This window comes from Brachyistius frenatus, unplaced genomic scaffold (assembly GCF_029030835.1).
Source record: "Brachyistius frenatus isolate BFR_SWC_R1_liver_20210118 unplaced genomic scaffold, ASM2903083v1 Contig_64, whole genome shotgun sequence".
Taxonomy (NCBI): Eukaryota; Metazoa; Chordata; class Actinopteri; family Embiotocidae; genus Brachyistius; species Brachyistius frenatus.
Window position 1 is genome coordinate 78,269 of NW_027210663.1, and position 17,380 is coordinate 95,648.

Below are 17,380 nucleotides of genomic sequence, written 5' to 3' on the forward strand. Positions count from 1 at the left end.
AAATGAGACATAACCTGGGAGATATTCGTGAAGTTGTGTGGTTTTTGTAGAGAAGACACACACACACACACAGAGAGAGCACGAGCTGTAATGACAGTTGAATAGTGCAATTTTATGATAAATACAATCACATCTCCCAACACAAATGTTAAATCAGGAATGAATCGATTCCAATCTTAGTAGGAACAAAAAAAAAAAAAAAATACAGCAGGGTTTGAGCATAGAGAGGATACAGGATATCAATACATTTGCCGTTATTTGCATCAGCAAGCATTCTCCTCAAAATAGTTATTGTCCCTTTGGAAATTCACAAGCATACAATAAAGAAAATGTTTTTTTGTGTGGGAATGAGCACTGACATTGCGGCTGCAGCACAACTGCATGCAGAACGCTACTGCTCCATCCAGGGACCACTTTATACTGAGGTCTTAGTGCAGCTGTAGCAGAGTTAGCATCAGATCTTATCTATGGTTTGCATTTTATAACTTGTATGTCCTCTTCTTTACACTATCAAACAATTATGATCAATTTACAATCATACAAAAAGAAAGAGTATGTATATATTAACCTCTGGCAACAATTAACTTACCCTATTACCCCGTGAAACAGAGCTCAACAACAACATTTGATTCAGGGGTATTTTTTTTTTTTGTAAATACAGTATGTACCAAATGTAACAATGGAAAATGAACATGTCAGGCTGCACCTGCTGTAATTAGATATAGCAACCTTTTTTTTTTTTATAACTTACAACTTTCTATCCAAGTCAGTTTAGTTTTCAACATTTACTGTGCAATGTCAGCTGATGTGATCCACTCATTTTATAATAAACAGTTCTTCAGTAAGGATTTGCACACATATACAATATAACATATTACATCTTGCATCCACCCTCAGCAGAATTACACTCATCCAAACCAATTTAGTCCTTTACAGCATATTAAAGATTGCGTAAGGCTTTTTTTTTTTTTGCGTACAAATTACTGCAGTTCATGCTGGACAAACATAACTGATATTAATGTCTTAGAGTTTAAGAACCCAAGGTGATATGGTTACAGCAAACATTAGAAACACTGCATTTTAACATGAGGCAATACAAAGTAACTGACCGAAACTCTGTATGACTTTTAACTTCATGAACAGGAGTGATGTTTCATCACAGGCTGGTTAGAAAGCACGTGGATGTGGAGCCATGTCAGTTAAATCATACGTTAGCGACTTTACTCAGACACAGGCATGAATAAATGGAAGAACAGGCCATAGCCATTCTGGTGGCAAACTTGTGCCAAGTTTGTTTCTGTCACCAAAAACACTTTTTAAAATGATGTCAGCCATTATTAAACAGCATCAACGCCACTGATTAAAAATTATGGGGAGGGGGATGACTAATTACGACTTAGTGAGGAAAACCGCTGACTCGACAGCGGAAAATTGGCCCAGCAGATTAAGCTGCTAGACTATATGTGTCTTTTAAAACAAAACTGAAGATAGGAGATCCTCTCGGAGAGGCTGTCAAAGTAAAAGTTGTCATTTCTTAACTCTAAATAAATAAATGTGACAAAAGTATAACACAAATATAAACAACCATCAAATAAAGAGGAAAGAATAAAGCTATGTTATATAAAGTATTACTCTGCGAAAGCACTTCTGTGCTGATGGGAGAAATGCCAAATGTTGGCAGCAATTGTTAAGAAAAGAGAAAGGGAATAAGGGGCTGAAAAGTGCCTTTGTGGATAAAACTCCACTCTCCCTCTATTGGCCTGAGAAAAGTTCTTTAGTTATGATTGCTGCTGTTCCACTTCATTGTTATTTTCCACCACCATGTTGTTTATCGCTGTTGATGGTGCGGAGACGTTGTTTTGAAGCTCGAGTTGAGCCAGTCCCTCCTCTGTGTTTGTCCATGAGCTCATTGACTCATGTACTGTTACTGTGTGTTCCTCCATCTGCCTCTGGAGGCTGTCCATCTCCTCCCTGAGAAAAAAAAAAAAAGGTTAGGTCATTTCTGGCATTTGGAGAACTGCTCAGCACTACACAACAAAATGTTCCGAGTAGGTATGTTGACTAGCTTCAACCCCGTCCTTCATACAGAACCAAAGGCTTACTTGAGCTGCCGCAGACAGTTGTGCAGGTTGTTGAGCGGCTCCTTGTTGACAGAGGTTGATGGTTTCAGCAACTCGTCCAGCAGGGAGGCGGGCACTGGGCAGTCTGGGATCTTAACTGGCGTCACTGGACTGGATGGGTTCCCCTCACTCTTCAGCTCCACGCGCTGCTGCTCCAACAACATCATTATGGAGACATACTTAGTCATTTATTGCGAGCAGGCCTTTCTCATTTGGCATTACACTGACACCATTGGCTTTTAAATTTGTCTACACAAATTTTCACACAGTAGAAATTAGTGGGTGCACCCAGCTGGATAACAACATAGTAGCAAATGGTCATTGCTGTCTGTGAGGAATGCTAAAAAGATACTTTCCATTTACTTCACTTATGATGTTCTTCAATTGTGTCTGATGACTGCTAATAACTTTGACTAATATTCAACATTGTAGGTATCTAAAAGCCACCATGCCAAGACAATTAAAGTGATCAATAAGCAGGCTCTACTAGCACTAATATTAGTGATATGCTCTGTTGCACCTACCAACACTTGGTGATGTCAGAGAAATTGCTTAGTGAACAGACTCAAGGGAATTCTTGATAACTTCAAACAAAACAAATTTTTCAAATGATAAGTTACAGAGATAGTAGTCAATTGTTACAATTGTTTAGTGTATCCACAAAATGTAAAAAGTGCACTTGCTAGAAAGCTTGTGGAAAAAGCACTAGAATGATAATAGGGCACAACAATGTTTTACAGCAGAAAACATGTTTTTTTTTTTACCTTCCTCAGACGACTCTGTTTGAGATCCTGTTTGAGCTGCTGGTTCTGCAGCAGGACCGTCTTCATGCTGTTTCTCAGCTCACCCACTTTGGCCTGCAGCATAAACTTGTCCTTCCTGGTGCTGCTCATCTCCTCCTGCACCGACTCTAGCTCCACTTTAATGTTCTGAAACAGATAACACATTTTAGTTTAGTTATAAATCAGTTTGAACATTAACAAAATAAATACAGAAATAACTGCAGTGCTTGCCTGTAGAGCCATCTGCAGGTTGTCCAGCTCCCTGTGGTGACACTGCTCCATCATCTCCAGCTGCTGCTTCTGAGCCTCAATGTCTCTCTGCCTCTGTTCCACCTCCCACTTCAAGTCCTCAACCTGAATCAGCAGTCAGTGTTAGATATTAGTGTCAGAGATGCTTTTCAATAACAGGTCTGAGTAAAGATGAAACAGACTTTAAAGAATTGGGTCCCTAAAAGCCTTCGTGAAAAAAAATAAGTGGACGACCAAAATGTTGCATTATAATCAATTCAGTCAACTCAATATTAATTATACACAATAAAAAAAAAAATGAGCATCATGTTTTACTTACAAATTAGCTTTTATTTGTTAGGATATAAAATGTAATCCTAATAAATCACATAACCCAAAACTTCCAGACTCCAGTTCTGAGTCCTCACCTCTTGGTTTGTGAGGGGCTGCTTGGACAGTTCCTCGTCCAGTTGTTTCTGGAGGATCTGGAGCTGAGAGTGAGCCTCACCCAGCTCCTCCTGAAACCTGGAAACCTCCTGAGCGTGCTGTTCATCCTGAGCCCTGCAGAGTGTGACACATTCAATGATAAAATGCACTGCCACAATGGATTCTGCAACACAATATCAGGTTAAAAAGATAATTATCCAAAATCCCTGCAGGTCTAAATCAGGCAAATGCACGTACTGTAGTTTGTGTGCTTCACTCTGCAGAGCTTTGACCAGGTCCTCTTTGGCCTGCAGGTCCTTCTTGATCTCTGACAGCTCCAGCATGGCTGCCCTGTAGTGCCGTCTGTTGTGGGCTGCCTCAGCCTTTGCTGCTGCCACCTAAAGGACACATCGCATAATTTCAAACTGAAGCACTCTGCTCTAGATCAAAGAATAGTAACAAAAAGTAAAAGCTACTGGTCTTAGTACAGATGCATTTCATCATATATTTTTTCAACTGTTTGTCAAGAGGGGGCTTAATGAGCCTTTTGCAAAGAAAATGATCTCAGAGTAAATATGTTCAAAGTACAGATTCTTAAGAATATTTTGAAAGGGAAACTAAAAAAAACTTCAAGTGGCATTTCATCTAGAAGAGAAAGTGATAATACTGCAGCCTGATATACGTACCTGTTCTTTCAGGTCCTTCACTTTGGTTTTCTCTTTTTCAAAGGCAAGCTGTAGACTTTGCACCACCTGCTTCATTTGCTGGTCCTCCTCCTCTTTACGCCTCAGAACAGCTTGAACCTGAAACCACGTTTTTCTATTTGAGTCTAAAGGTAGCAGGAAACTTTACAACCTCCGGGTAATCCAAACAATAGATCAGTGAGATGAGATGATAACTAGTTTCTCACCTGCAAGTTGAGCTGGACAAGATCTGCCTCCCTCTTTGCTAAGGCAGACTCCAGAATATTGGCATGCTCCCGCATTGCATTATGGGACTGTGCTAATCCAGCCAGTTTCCCTTTTTCATGTTCCAGCTCAAGTGTTAACTTCTTGTTGGCATCTTCTAACTTTCTGATCCGCTTCTTGAAGCAGCGTGACTCTTGAAGCTGTGAAACCAATCCACATCATCAATACAAAACATCCCGTATGAACAAAGTCATTACAGAAGTGTAACAAACTGACACAAAATGTATCATAGCTCACCTCATCCTCAAGCTCCATAACCTTCTCCTGGTACTCCTCCAGCTCTGTGGAGGTGAGCGTGATCACTTCCTGCAGCTCCTTCTCCAGCATCGTCTTGCTGTTGGTCACAGCCTGCAGCTCAGCCTGCAGAACCTCAATCTTCTCCTGTAAGACAAATAAAACCACTTAGTATTTTAGTATGATTCTGTTGGTCAACAGCTAAACTGGGATTATTCACATCTTTGAGACAAAAAATATGAAAACAGAACCGGACAAGGACAGAAGTAGATAATAACCAATATTTTTTGATTCTGTGGTACATGTATAGGATAATAGCCTTTCTCACTCAGATAATGTGAATATGCTTACAATACAACAAGCTAACTGCATTCATATATAAATCGCCCCTAACATCTAAACTAAAATTTAGCTAAAATATTCGCTTGATAACGACTTATAATAATCACTTGCTCCTTTGTTAAAGACCTCTTATCCCCGATATTTAAAGCCTCCAGTTAGTAGGGCACACACTATTATACGTACTGTACTATATTTCCAATTACTTTGAACTGTAAATGGATGAGAGCCTGTACACTGTATAACACTTTGTTGACAGTTTTCCGACAAGGATGCTTTTCCTTATACAAACAATATGTTGTGGCTGCGTATTTTTCACTGTAAAGGTCTGGCAGGTTTATACATTACCTGTAAGGCCTGGCTGTTTCCCCCATCTGAAACCTGGGCCTTGAGTTTGACCAGCTCTGCCTCGGCTGTCTCCTTGTCAGTCAGAGCCTCTTGGAGCCGCCTGCTCAGGATGCCCACGGCGTTCTCGTAGGCCTTGTGTTTGGCCTTCATCTCCTTCTGAGCACTGGTCAAATCTGTTCCCAGCCTCTTCACGCGCACCTTCTGCTCTGAGATGGCCCTATATTGATGAGAAATTAAGTTAAGGATGTACATAAGAGCACAAGATGTAGGTGTGCAGTGTTGCATCTTAGAAATCCTATTTTATTTACAGATAACACACAAACACATTGAATAATGTAGATGGATGTACATCAAACTGCATGTACTGACTCATATTTCCATGTGGAGATCAGTCATTGTATGAGCATTGTCCAATATTTGTGTTTATAAATAGCACCTCGATAACAGAGATAGGCATCGTGGTCCAAGTCATTACTGTGGGAATCATTGAAGCTCCTGAAATCTGAGGAGCACATGACTCACTTTTTGGCTTCTCCCTCCAATTGCTCCACCTGTTTCCTCAGGCCCTCGTTCTCTTGTGTCACTGCTGCTAGCTGGTTCTGATCAAACTGTAGAGACTGCGTTGGGAGGAAAAGCAAATAGTCTGCATCACAATAAAAGAATGGCCGACAACCTTCCCTTTTCTTTACATTTGTAATTAAAAAATACCGTGCAAAATAAATTCAATAATAAATAACAGACAAACCTGAATATGGGTTTCCAGCTGATCCCTTTCTGTCTGAATGGACTGCAGATGGGCTTCCATGTTGCTCATCTGCTCCTGGACTCTCACCACCTCCTTCTGCAGCCGGGCCTGCTCCAGTTCGGCCTTCTGCTTCTCCCCCTGAGCGCCCAGCACCTCCTGCTTCAGGTCCTTCACCTCCGCCAACAGACGCTTTTTGGTGGACTTGAGCTCACCGATCAGCTGGTCTTTTGAGCTGGCGTCCCGGCGGTACGCTTCCACCATCACCTGTGAAGTCAACGACATTGTGTGCCTGATGAAAACATTATGCAGAACACTAGTAAAGCATTTTCTCCTTTCAAGGAGTGCGAGTGGTCTCCCTCAAATCTGCCTTTACTGGGGAAACACTGCAGGAGAGACGGCAGCAAGAGGATTTAAATCCCACACGGAATCATCTCTGGGCTTTACTGAGACGTATTTCACTGAGGAAAAAATGTCTAGACATACAGAGTTGTAAACGCTTTATTTCCTTTGCCCAAATAGACAAAATATGACAGGAGACCACCAAAGGAAAGCTATGGTGCATGCTGTATATTCTATATAATAGAATATATATATTCAAACTGCATTACAAATGTTGCCGTATTTACAGATGCATGAGGGTGCTTTACAATGTATGTATTATTCTGAGAAAAATTTAAAAACGATCAAACATTAGGACTAAAGAGCTGCAGAGAAGTAGCAATGAGATCTCCTCAAGATACTGCAACCAGAGCGGCTTAGTTTTCTTTTTCTATTCATTTTATGCCACCATTATGGTATAACACTAATCATAGTTTAATAATTCACAAAGAGCCCAGTTAGTGGCATTAAATATTAAAAGATATAAATAAATTTTAAAAATTGTGTTTGCCCTCAAGGCTTTATAAACAAAACAAAATCTCAGCACAGATATGACATAATTATCAACCTACATATACAAACTGAAATATATAAATAAATGACTTATAATGGCAGTTGCCAATAATCCAAACCAACAATGTACTAAGGTGGTGCTAACTCTCCACTCATGTGCCAATAAATTATAGCGACGGATTTGGGCTGTAACAAGATGACGTGGTCACAAGAGCACCAGTCAAATATCAAACAGTGGAAAATGACGTCGCTATGGTGATGGACATTTCTGTTGTTTTCTTCCAGCTGTTTTTGTAAAGATGAGGGGAAATGATTCTAACAATAAAAAATAATTGCGATCAGGCGATTATGCAATTACTGAGACAGGCCGACACGTAGCTTCTTTAAAACTGACAGTAATACCACTTGTTTGCTTCTCAGAATCCTGTAACTATTTAATAAGTAATTTAAAACTCATGCTGGAGTTTCTGACTCATCATTGACTTGACTTGAGGCAGTGAAGATACATATTAGTTTATTGAGAATACGGTGATATTTTCCCAAATTCCTCACCACCAGAAGTAAACTAGTTTGGTATTCATGGTTTGCTGAAAGCGGTCCAAATAAAATTTGATGCACCGAGACGAATGTTAATGCATGAGTGTGAAGAGAGTCGACAAAACTGAAGCCCTGAAAGAGATACAATAGATTGTGCATCTCTATCATGCTGTCATTTAACTCCACCCTCTTTATGACAGCTTGTCAATGCAAAATAAAGCAGCATCCACCACTGCTCAATCCACTGAGGCATGTCATCCAGCACTCTGGGCATTTTTCAGACAACTTGACAGCCATCTGGCTCCACAATACATCCTCCCACGACAGCATCAGCCAGCCGGGAGAAGTCTTCACGGGCTCCACTTCTCTCGAGCTTCCACTAACTTTCACTAAGCTCAATGCAATCTCATGCAAAAACAAGGGTGATATCTTACCTTTTGTTGCTGGAACTGCTCCTTTAATTTCTGAGCTTGTTTCTTCAAGGAATTATTTTCTTGTTGTAGAGTTTCAATCTGCAACGTAAAAAAAAAAAAAAATCCTCTCATTATTCACTACTCTGTGTTGGAGAGGTAATCATTGAGGGAAAAATTTGATGCTAAATGCTACTTTCTATTTGAATTATTGAATTTCGATAGAAACTGATAGCTGCTTACGCTGAGGGAAATAACAAACCTTCCTCTTCGGGACAAAAACACTTTGTAATGGCTAAAAACACATTCTTGACCCCTCGTAAGCAGCTCAGCATTTCATACATTTCCTTATATCTAAAAAGGCCATCAGTCCATCTGTAACTCAATGTACCTCGTCTGTTTTCTCATACCTGACTGGCTTTGACTTGGACTTCTTGTCTGAGCTGATCCAAGACATCTGAGGCCACCAGAACATCCTCTCCGAGCCGCTCAGCGCCCTCGTCAAGTTGGCTCTTGTCGGCCCGAGCTGCCTGCAGCGCGACCTCCAGGACAATTTTCTCGTTCTGGAGGAACTGGATATTGTCGTCCTTGGCGCTGCCGTCTGTCTGCAGCTCGGCCAGCTGGGCCTCCAGCTCCAGGTATCGGGCCTCCAGCTGGTTGATGGACTGCTCTTTGGTGTGTAGGTTCTCCTGAGTGCTTGTCAGCTGGCGCATCAGCTCCAGATGTTCTTTCTGTAGTGACTGCAGCTGCACGTCCTTCTGGGAAAGGGTCAACTTTACCTAAGAGCGACAGAGAGCGACAAGCAGTTTAGAACACAATACAGTAAGAGCTTCACTGCCCATAACAAGTTACTGTAACATTTGGCATGACTACCTGCTCTAGTTCCCTTTCAAGGGTGGTGGCTGTGTTGGCCAGTTTTATCAAGCGCTCCCGCTCTTCCTCAAGCTCATCCAGTTTGTGCTGCAGGTCATCTTCCACCATGCTTTTTGCATCCTGGATCTGCTTATAAGCAGACTCTTGGGTCAGCATGTCCGCCTACATCACAGACAGGAGAAGGATATCAAACATGTTAAGTTATAAATCAGATACTTTGGTTGAATAATAAACATCATGTACAGTCTGTTTCCATGGCGTATTCAGGGATATGTTGGAGAATATACCTCAATGCTCTGTAGCTGAACAGCAATACGCTCTTTCTCTTTGATGGAGCGGTGTTGGGTCTCAGTGAGTTGATGAGACAGTGTCACATTTTCCAGCTTCAGATGTTCCAGAACGCCAATCTGCGTCATCTGTCCAGCCTGGGAAACAAAAGAAAAATAAGACGAAACATGTTACCTGTGATGTTCTGTCTTTGTGTCAACTTTGTGTCAAGTTTTGTCAAACGCCAAGCCGGGAGGTCGAAAACATCGGCATTAGCGCCACCTTACCTGCATGTTGGCCATTTCTCCTTGCAGTCGCACTCTTGCCTCCTGGGCCATTGCTAGCTGCTGCTGATACCACTGTCTGAGCTGCTGGAGCGAGTTGATCTCAGCCTGGGAGGTCTTTAGTCGACTCTGCAGGGTGCTGCGCTCCAGCTGTACCTGCTGAAGCTGACTCTGAAGGCCGCCCATTTGGTCACGCAACTCGTGAACTGCAAAGGTGTAGGATCAAAACAGCCAATGTAAAAACAGAGGTGGGAGCGACTATAACTTTACACACTCAGTTCCCTGGGTCTTCATCCCTCACCTGTATTATCCCTGGAGGTTACAGTGTTCTGCATCTCCTCCACCTTCCCCATCAGCCGGTTGTACTGGTCTTCAGCAACCTTCAAGTCATTGCTCAGAGAGGTCAGACTGGCATTCCTGCTCTCCAGACTGCCCTGCAGCTCCACCATGGCCTTCTCTAGCTGGCTGCAGTTTTGTCGCAGTGTGCCAACCTCCGTCCTGAGGGAGCTTTGCTTCTCCTGGCTGAATTGAGCCTCTTCCTTTTTGGCGTGCAGCTGAGCATTCACTGTAGCAAGCTGGGCCTGAAGCTCCGTCTTCTCCTTGAGAGCCTAGAGAACAGTATTTAACCAAATCATTCTCAGTGTTTCCAGTATAATGGAATTACATAGGTACCTAGTGTTTTTCCTGCTGCTGCAGCTTTTATAATATATAATAAACTAAATGCAGTCTTTAGGTGGCCTTAACTATTGAGTCATAATAAGGTCTAACTTACTCAACGCTATACTACAGTAGCTTGTGGTGATGTTTTGGGTGATATTCCAAGGTTTCGATGTTATTTTGGCAGCACCTACAGAGCTGTATGAATAGGTGCTATGTGCAGAAGGAAAACAAATATGATTATTAAAATCAATACCTGATTGGCCTCAGACGACAAGGATTCCAACTGGCCTTCAAGTCTCATTTTCTCCTTCAGCACCTGGAGCATTTCATCGTGGCCCATCACAGAGCTTTCCAAAGAAACACTGAAACAAACATAAACAACATTTGTGCAAAAAGAATACTAAATTTCAACCGAAAATTACGTAAATTTACACAATCAATACATTTTGTAATAAAAAAAAAAAAATCCCAAACATTAGTAGATTCCAGCTTTTTAACACAAGAGTTTTCATCAATCTCAAAGTAAAATCGGCTTAAGTTAAAGGCTTATTCTTAGTTTTATAATTCAAAAAGTGCATTCAGTTGTAGGCATGATATCCGTCTGAAACTCAGAATACCTGCTGGAGAAGCTGTCCCTGCGGCTGTGAGGCTCTGCCGTCCCTTCTCTCTCCTGCTCCAGCTCCAACTGGTGCTGCTCCTCACTGGCTGCCTGCAGCACCTCCTGTAAAGAGGGGAACTGACCCATGACCTCAGGGGCAATCTCCCTCCCCTCCACCGTGTACGGCCCCCGCTGCCTCTCCACTACTGCAGACAGCATACCGTAGGTCCCCCTGGTCGACACACTGCTGTAAGATGAGCTGTCGCTGTCATTGCCGTCGTTCCCCGGCCTCGCTCCCGATTCGCTGCCATCGATTTCTGACACATTGTCCCCGACTTGGTGCGAAGCTCCAGGTTGTGCCTCCGTCTCACAGGTGCCGCACTCTGACATCACGTTGACCTCAGACAGCGTGGACACGGAGCTCATGGTGGACTGGAGGGAGCTCATGGTGTTATCTCCTGTCGTTACACCACCTCCTCCTCCTCCTCCTTCTCCTCCACCTCGACCATCACTCTCAGGAGACTTGTAGTCAGCCAACGAGTGGATCTTGCTGGGCCGAGGTGACCTGGACTTCCTCTCCTTGGAAGGGGGAATTCCCAGGCTACCCAGTTTGGGACCGCGTGGGACACTGGTCCTCAGGAAGGAATACTCCGTGGTCATGGCGACAGTGTTGGCCCGGGGCAGCGCCTCAGGATGCAGCATGAGTTCTGGATCCAGGGTACTGAATTGTCTGCTCTTGGCAGTAGTGCGGTGAGACTAGAAAACACGAGAAAGGATCAAAGTTGTCATTCTGACAAAATCTTAATCCAGGTTGATCAGCTTGACACCTAGAACTTCAGAGTCAAAAATCAATGAATCAATCGTGTAAATATTTACACTCAATTTGATGGAATGTACATCAATGCTCTGCAGAGGAAGCAGATCTTTTCTCTTAACTGAAAATATGTTTTCTCAATACTTGTTAAACTGTCAAATGTCTGGGTCACATTGTTTAATTAGCATTAACAGCAGACTTCGCTAAAATTCCCACAAGCACAAAAGCTGCATAAAAATAAATACTTGTCTAATGGCAGAAGCCCCATGTTTGAGATTAAATCTCACACCAAAAGTAGTTTTGGAAATACATCTCTAACAAACAGACCGGTCTGGAATAAATGAGGAGGCAACTGTGGCTGCGGAAACATGAGAACTTTAAAAGCATAAAAGAGAATTTATTTAGTGCTATCCATGACCTGACAGCGACTGCATTCACTCACCCTCTCCTTATGTCTCTGCACTCTGTACTGCTTGAGTTGCTCCTCCAGACGCCGGCGAGCCTCCAGGCGAATCTTCTCCTCATTCTCCATCTCCAGAGATGGCTTCTCGTAAGCTGAAGGGAAAGAGCGTTAGGACAAACTGAAGAGGTTTCCCCACCGACGCATGCAACCCAAGTACACCACAGCACTTTATCTTCCACAACATCTGGATTAATGACTACAAAAGCTGGATCCTGGCAGTGAGGCTTGTTTTACTGCATTCCTTCGGTGTAAATGCTTGAATGACGTTATTTGCATTTGACTATAAGTGAAGTTGCTTGGGACCCTGTTCTCAAATAGTAGTGGTATGCATATTATTCAAATTGGAGTTATGTTAATCCCTGGGTAGGGAACATGTATTGGTACAAACCAAAGGAGTTAGTAAGTCAAAGTGCTCCTGCAACATTCCCCCTTTTACCCAACAGATAATATTGATTTAGTGTAGGTGTTAAATTCAAAAATATAAAAGGTGCATTACACTGTACCACTGTCTCTATTTGTTTGGGTGGTTTACAAACATATGAAAAACATAACCTCAGTCACGCCAGCAAGAGCAAGACAGTTAGTGTTACGGCAGTTAGATTTCCATAAACACGTCAAACCGATGCACACTGAATCAGTAATGTTCACATGAGCCATCATGAGATATTTCATGAGGGTTGTTCCATGTGGAGCTATATAGATCCTCTGTAGGAGTTAAAATGCCAAAGCAAACAAAATCAGCATTGGTGCCATGCTTAAAAATATTACATTTTATAAGCATGAACAGATCAACTGTGGCTGCCTTTTAAAATACCACCAAAAAAAAGACATAAATAACAAAGGGATTAGTTTAGAAATGCAGCCATTTGCTCAGACAATGTTCCAAATGAAGCGCCAACATCAAATTCTAATCAAGAAATCAACTGCCTGTGGGAGTTGTAAAAAGGAGGTAGCCTCAAACAGCTGAATCATTCTGTTTCAACAGAAACGGGGGTTGAAAAAAAATAAAAATGCGTACATGAGCCAAAAACCAAAGCATTCCACAGCAAAACGAGGTTAATGTACACAGGGTATTAGAGGGGGCATTCACTCCACATAGGTTTATGCTTACACAGTTCAGTCTCCTGCATAGGCATACTGAGTTTGAGAGACTGCAATGCATCACCCTTGTGAACCGTGACCTCAGCACTAGCCCCCTCAGACTTCTCTAGCATCATGGATGGATAAGCAGCCACACCTGGGGAGGGCTCTTGGGTCTGCGAGTTGACATGGGAGCTGGTGCTCAGGGGAGGAGCTGTCGGAGGCAGGGAACCATTTATAAGGGTGTCCACTGCAGCACCGAAGCCCTCGACCAGTCCGTTTCCATTTGGCATCGCATCTGAACTGACAGGACCTGAAAGACAAGAGGTGGTAGAAAAAGCCCTAAGTACCGTGACAAGAGTCATGATAGGTTTTCGTGAACGAGTCAAAGTGGATGCGATTCTATTGGCAAACTGGCTGGACAACTTTGCCAAGCAACAATCACTGAAGTGAAAAATGTAACTGAAAACATTCGTGCGACACCAGGCTACTCAGGTATCCCTCCAGCTGCATTTACTTTCGCATCAAGGAGCACAATTACTGTGGGGCACAATTTTAAAACACATTTAAAAGCCTTAAAAAATAGATTCCTTCTGTTATCGCCATACTACGGGTAATTATGTCATACATAAGTGTGTAATTTTCTGCCAAAGGTTGAAGCAGGCTTGTTCGTGTAATTAGTTCATACGACAGACTTTGTATGCATTCTTTCCGCTGGTTGAAGTGGTCGGGCATAGCTGGCTTTAAATGCAAATTCGAAACTGGTACAATTTCACCAAAAATCCATTCATATTATAAATCGAAACCAAGCGCTCACAAATGAAAATAGGGATTTAAAGCTAATATAAGAAGAATACCATCGATTTAACACATCAAAATCAACATACTGGTCATAAAAAAAAAGATTAGTATTCAGCCTGTGAAACCCTTGCATGTGTTTGTGGTTCTGGATGGAGCTTTGCCAAGTTTGAGAAAATAACAAATCTGACATCATCCATCTGTGTATCTGCTGCATTGATTTTAACCATTATTTTTCTGATCTGTCTCTTGTCCATCCTCAAAGGCTCAAAAAGTACAATTTCAGTCAGTTATTTTTCACCTAGTGTTTACACACCGTGGACTATAATCACTGTTGCCGCCGACTGTAACTAATTAGAATTCAGTTCAGCTATTTAACACGTTAGTTCAAAGAGCCGTGAAACATGGAGCAGTAGGAGGCCCCGGGCTTTATCGTAGCCACCAAAACAGGTCATGCATGGCAGCATACAAGTATCAGATAAAAGGGATACCAGTAAGATGCATAAAGGGTAAATACGTTTTTAGATCGGAGAGCAGAGTTGGACCAAAGCACAGCACACTGTAGAAATGTACGTAGGCTATATAAGTAACATCTTTTTATGTGGTGGTTAAATATATGTTAGTTTAGGTAGATTTTTCACCAAGCTAAACGACTCACAGCCGGCACTTTTCTTTTCTGCTTCGTAAAAGGGAGGGTTTGGTGTCAACACAAAAAAATAATTTTATCCTATCAAGACAGCATCAGTACTCACCATTATGGAGTTCCCCTTTTGAGTTTTGTATGTTCTCCAGCCCTTCTTTCAATTGTATTTCCCGTTCCACAACATGGGCTTCACCGTCTTTGGATTTTACAGCTTGGTCTCCTTCGTAAGTATTGGCCTCCATCTGAGCTGCCTCCGATTGATTAGTTTCCACTTCCATTAAGAAACGTAACAGTCACAAAACGGCCGGCGCACCTTCGGGCAGAGCTTCTCACGCAACCATCTTCTTAGGAGGCAGGTAAACTCGGGAGCATGTCGGGTGTCCAGGAGCACTGAGGACACAAACATCATTAAATTCAGCATCTGGATTAGAACTTGTCAGCTTTTGTTTAGATAATACAAACACATTATAAAGATCAACACAGATCAGAGAAGAAGTGGAGAAGTTGCACCAATACTGTGACAACACAGCGTGCTTTGATTTAAACACAAGCTGCAGTCAAGTGGATTTTCCTGCGTTAAATAAATCGTAAATTGCAGTAACGTTAAGTCGATTTACATTTAATTAAAAAAAAAAATAATATGACAAGGCAAGACTGACAGTTTCCGTTTACACGAACGACTGAAGTGAAGGGATGTTTTAAGCCAGAGATGCACCTGATCAACCAGCCAGCGGGCATTTAAATTAAAATCTTTCTGAGCAGCTCCTGCCTGAATGTTCACAAGTCAATTCAGTAAACATATAACTACGTCGTGTGCAAATCCGCGGACAGGTGAGGCCCGATTTACACGAAAGAGTGCTTTCTTTAAAAAGAGTCAACCAACGTCTGACAGCGGTGACAGCGGTCATTTTCCCACAGCTCTTCTTTGCGCGCCATGTTACATTATCATCGCATGTTATCCGTCATTTTCGTTGTTAATTACACTCTTTTAACTCCCGAGGCTGCGCGTCGCTACGCCGGCTGCGTGACAGTAGCTTCTTCGCTCGGCGCCGCTTCAGCTGGAGTCAGCAGTTCAAAACAAAAGAAAACAGCCGCCGATGAGAAAAAAAAATAAATAAACCCAATGGCTTGATTATCGCCCTCAGTTGGGTTGAATGATTTATTTATTTATTTTAATTTTTTTTTAGTTCATCCACGACGGACAAACGACGAGGACGACAGCACGGGACGTTTAACGACGGGGACCTCTGGCAAGCTAAATATGCTAAGTCGCGAGCTAGAAATCGCTAGCGCCGTTGGAGGAGTGATTTCTGAAATATTTTTAAAAAAAAATAATCCAACGAATAGGCCACTGTCGCGAATGTACGTTACAACATCCATGTGTAAATTATAAAATGACAATTTTCGTAAATGTTATAAAAGACAATAAATGCTCACCTTTTTTTTTTTTTTTTTTTTTTTTTTTTTGCGAGCTTCGCCTTTCACGACGTGGCTGTTTAGTTTCCGTCCCTTATCGGTCCGACTAGAAACAAAGCGGGCTGACAACATACCGTCTGGAGGAATAAATAAAGCCTGTCGGGCAATGAAGAGCTTGCTGTCTACACTAATTTAATCTGAAATATAGATACAAATCCATGCAATATTTTATTTGTTCGACTGTTAACGTGCAAATGCATGCGGCAATTATACATTTTATTACACGAACCATAATATGGAGCGGACAATGCTGCTGGTAGATGTGTCGGATGTGGTGCGATGCCTCACTCTTGTGGTCAAAGAGCTGCGCCCTTCTTTCCAGCTGTGCTGCTAACTGCAGCTGCGGAAGCCACAATAAGTGCCATCGCAGACAGCTGGTGCCAGTTTAGGAGCCTTACATGCAGGCTGCGTGGATCGCGTTAATATGCATATCAGTAAATCACTGCACTGCTTTGATTTAATGGGATTAAACTGGATTCCGCATAGAGGATTTGAGTTAAACTTGACCTTCTATCTGATAAAAAACTAAATCCAATATAGTTATTTACTCTGGGCTGGTCATTATCACCCTTCACTGGTATTGATTCCATGATTCCTATATTTAACTTTACTACAGTACTAGTACAACTAAAAATAATAATATGTTTTAGGTTATGATTAATACTTCAAAGACGATTGTGTATTCAGTCAATGGTCTTCCTGCAACCATTACATCTTCATGCACAATTTAATCTGCATATTCAACCCTGCAAAATGCATGTATTATTCTCTGTCAATTCCAAGAGACAAATTTGGGATCACTATGTTTGCAGGGTACCCATCCATGCATACTTGGCTGGTGCTGGAAAACACTTATCTACATTAAACAAAAGGTAAAACAGTGGCCACTGAATATTCATATTAAAATATATTACTTAATTCATGTTGACATTAAATATTTGAAATAAAGGTGGTCTTCCTCATTTTAAAATGAGAAAAACATACTTGAATACACAGTGAAAATGTGTTGTTTTGTGTTACACACACAATTGCATTTTATGTAGCTATATTGTTTTTCTATTATGTAATCTGTGTATTGTTTATATATTGTTTGTTGTCTGTAAACAATAGACCTGTGTACATTGTCCATAGTCACAAACCGTGTTTGCATACTTGGCTAATAAATCTGATACTCGTTCTGATTCGTGGGATGTCACACCGTCATTCCCCAACTGATAACTGGTCAGAAATAGGATTTGTAATTTGCTGTTATCACATCAATAAAAACCAGCATATTTTTGAGAATGCTCAGAGTACAACTAATGGTGGGAAAGATTATTGAAAATGAAGTCTTACATGTTTTTGCCCCAAGAATTGGGAGAATTCAGGTTAACAGGACACTGAATAGTGCTAGGAA

The 17,380-nt window shown here is 41.8% G+C and overlaps 1 protein-coding gene across 3 annotated transcripts; it reads right to left on the bottom strand.

Moving 5' to 3' along the window:
- Positions 1-91: 91 nt before the first annotated feature.
- On the bottom strand, positions 92-16,023 carry golga3 (golgin A3). 3 transcript variants are annotated; one of them, XM_069706599.1, is made up of 24 exons: positions 15,946-16,023; positions 14,618-14,898; positions 13,225-13,380; positions 11,967-12,079; positions 10,730-11,466; positions 10,366-10,474; positions 9,754-10,060; positions 9,456-9,658; positions 9,189-9,326; positions 8,902-9,063; positions 8,439-8,807; positions 8,053-8,130; positions 6,191-6,454; positions 5,968-6,062; positions 5,446-5,662; positions 4,762-4,905; positions 4,467-4,664; positions 4,243-4,359; positions 3,815-3,954; positions 3,559-3,691; positions 3,134-3,256; positions 2,885-3,049; positions 2,103-2,269; positions 92-1,971 (listed from the first exon to the last, which is right to left on the bottom strand). In XM_069706599.1, the coding sequence occupies exons 2-24, from the start codon at positions 14,784-14,786 to the stop codon at positions 1,779-1,781; spliced, it is 4,497 nt and encodes a 1,498-aa protein (XP_069562700.1). In that variant the 5' UTR covers positions 14,787-14,898; positions 15,946-16,023; the 3' UTR covers positions 92-1,778. The 3 variants fall into 3 exon arrangements, with proteins under 3 accessions (XP_069562700.1, XP_069562699.1, XP_069562698.1); XM_069706598.1 differs by having other exon boundaries at positions 2,103-2,266; positions 13,099-13,380; XM_069706597.1 differs by having other exon boundaries at positions 13,099-13,380.
- Positions 16,024-17,380: the final 1,357 nt, after the last annotated feature.

Coding starts and splice junctions, on each gene's coding strand:
- golga3 (XM_069706597.1), bottom strand. CDS start 14,786: ATGGAAGTGGAAACTAATCAATCGGAGGCAGCTCAGATGGAGGCCAAT. Junction 11,467..11,966: donor TGCAGAGACATAAGGAGAGG/GTGAGTGAATGC, acceptor CGTGTTTTCTAG/TCTCACCGCACTACTGCCAA. Junction 6,063..6,190: donor AGCTGGAAACCCATATTCAG/GTTTGTCTGTTA, acceptor CTCCCAACGCAG/TCTCTACAGTTTGATCAGAA.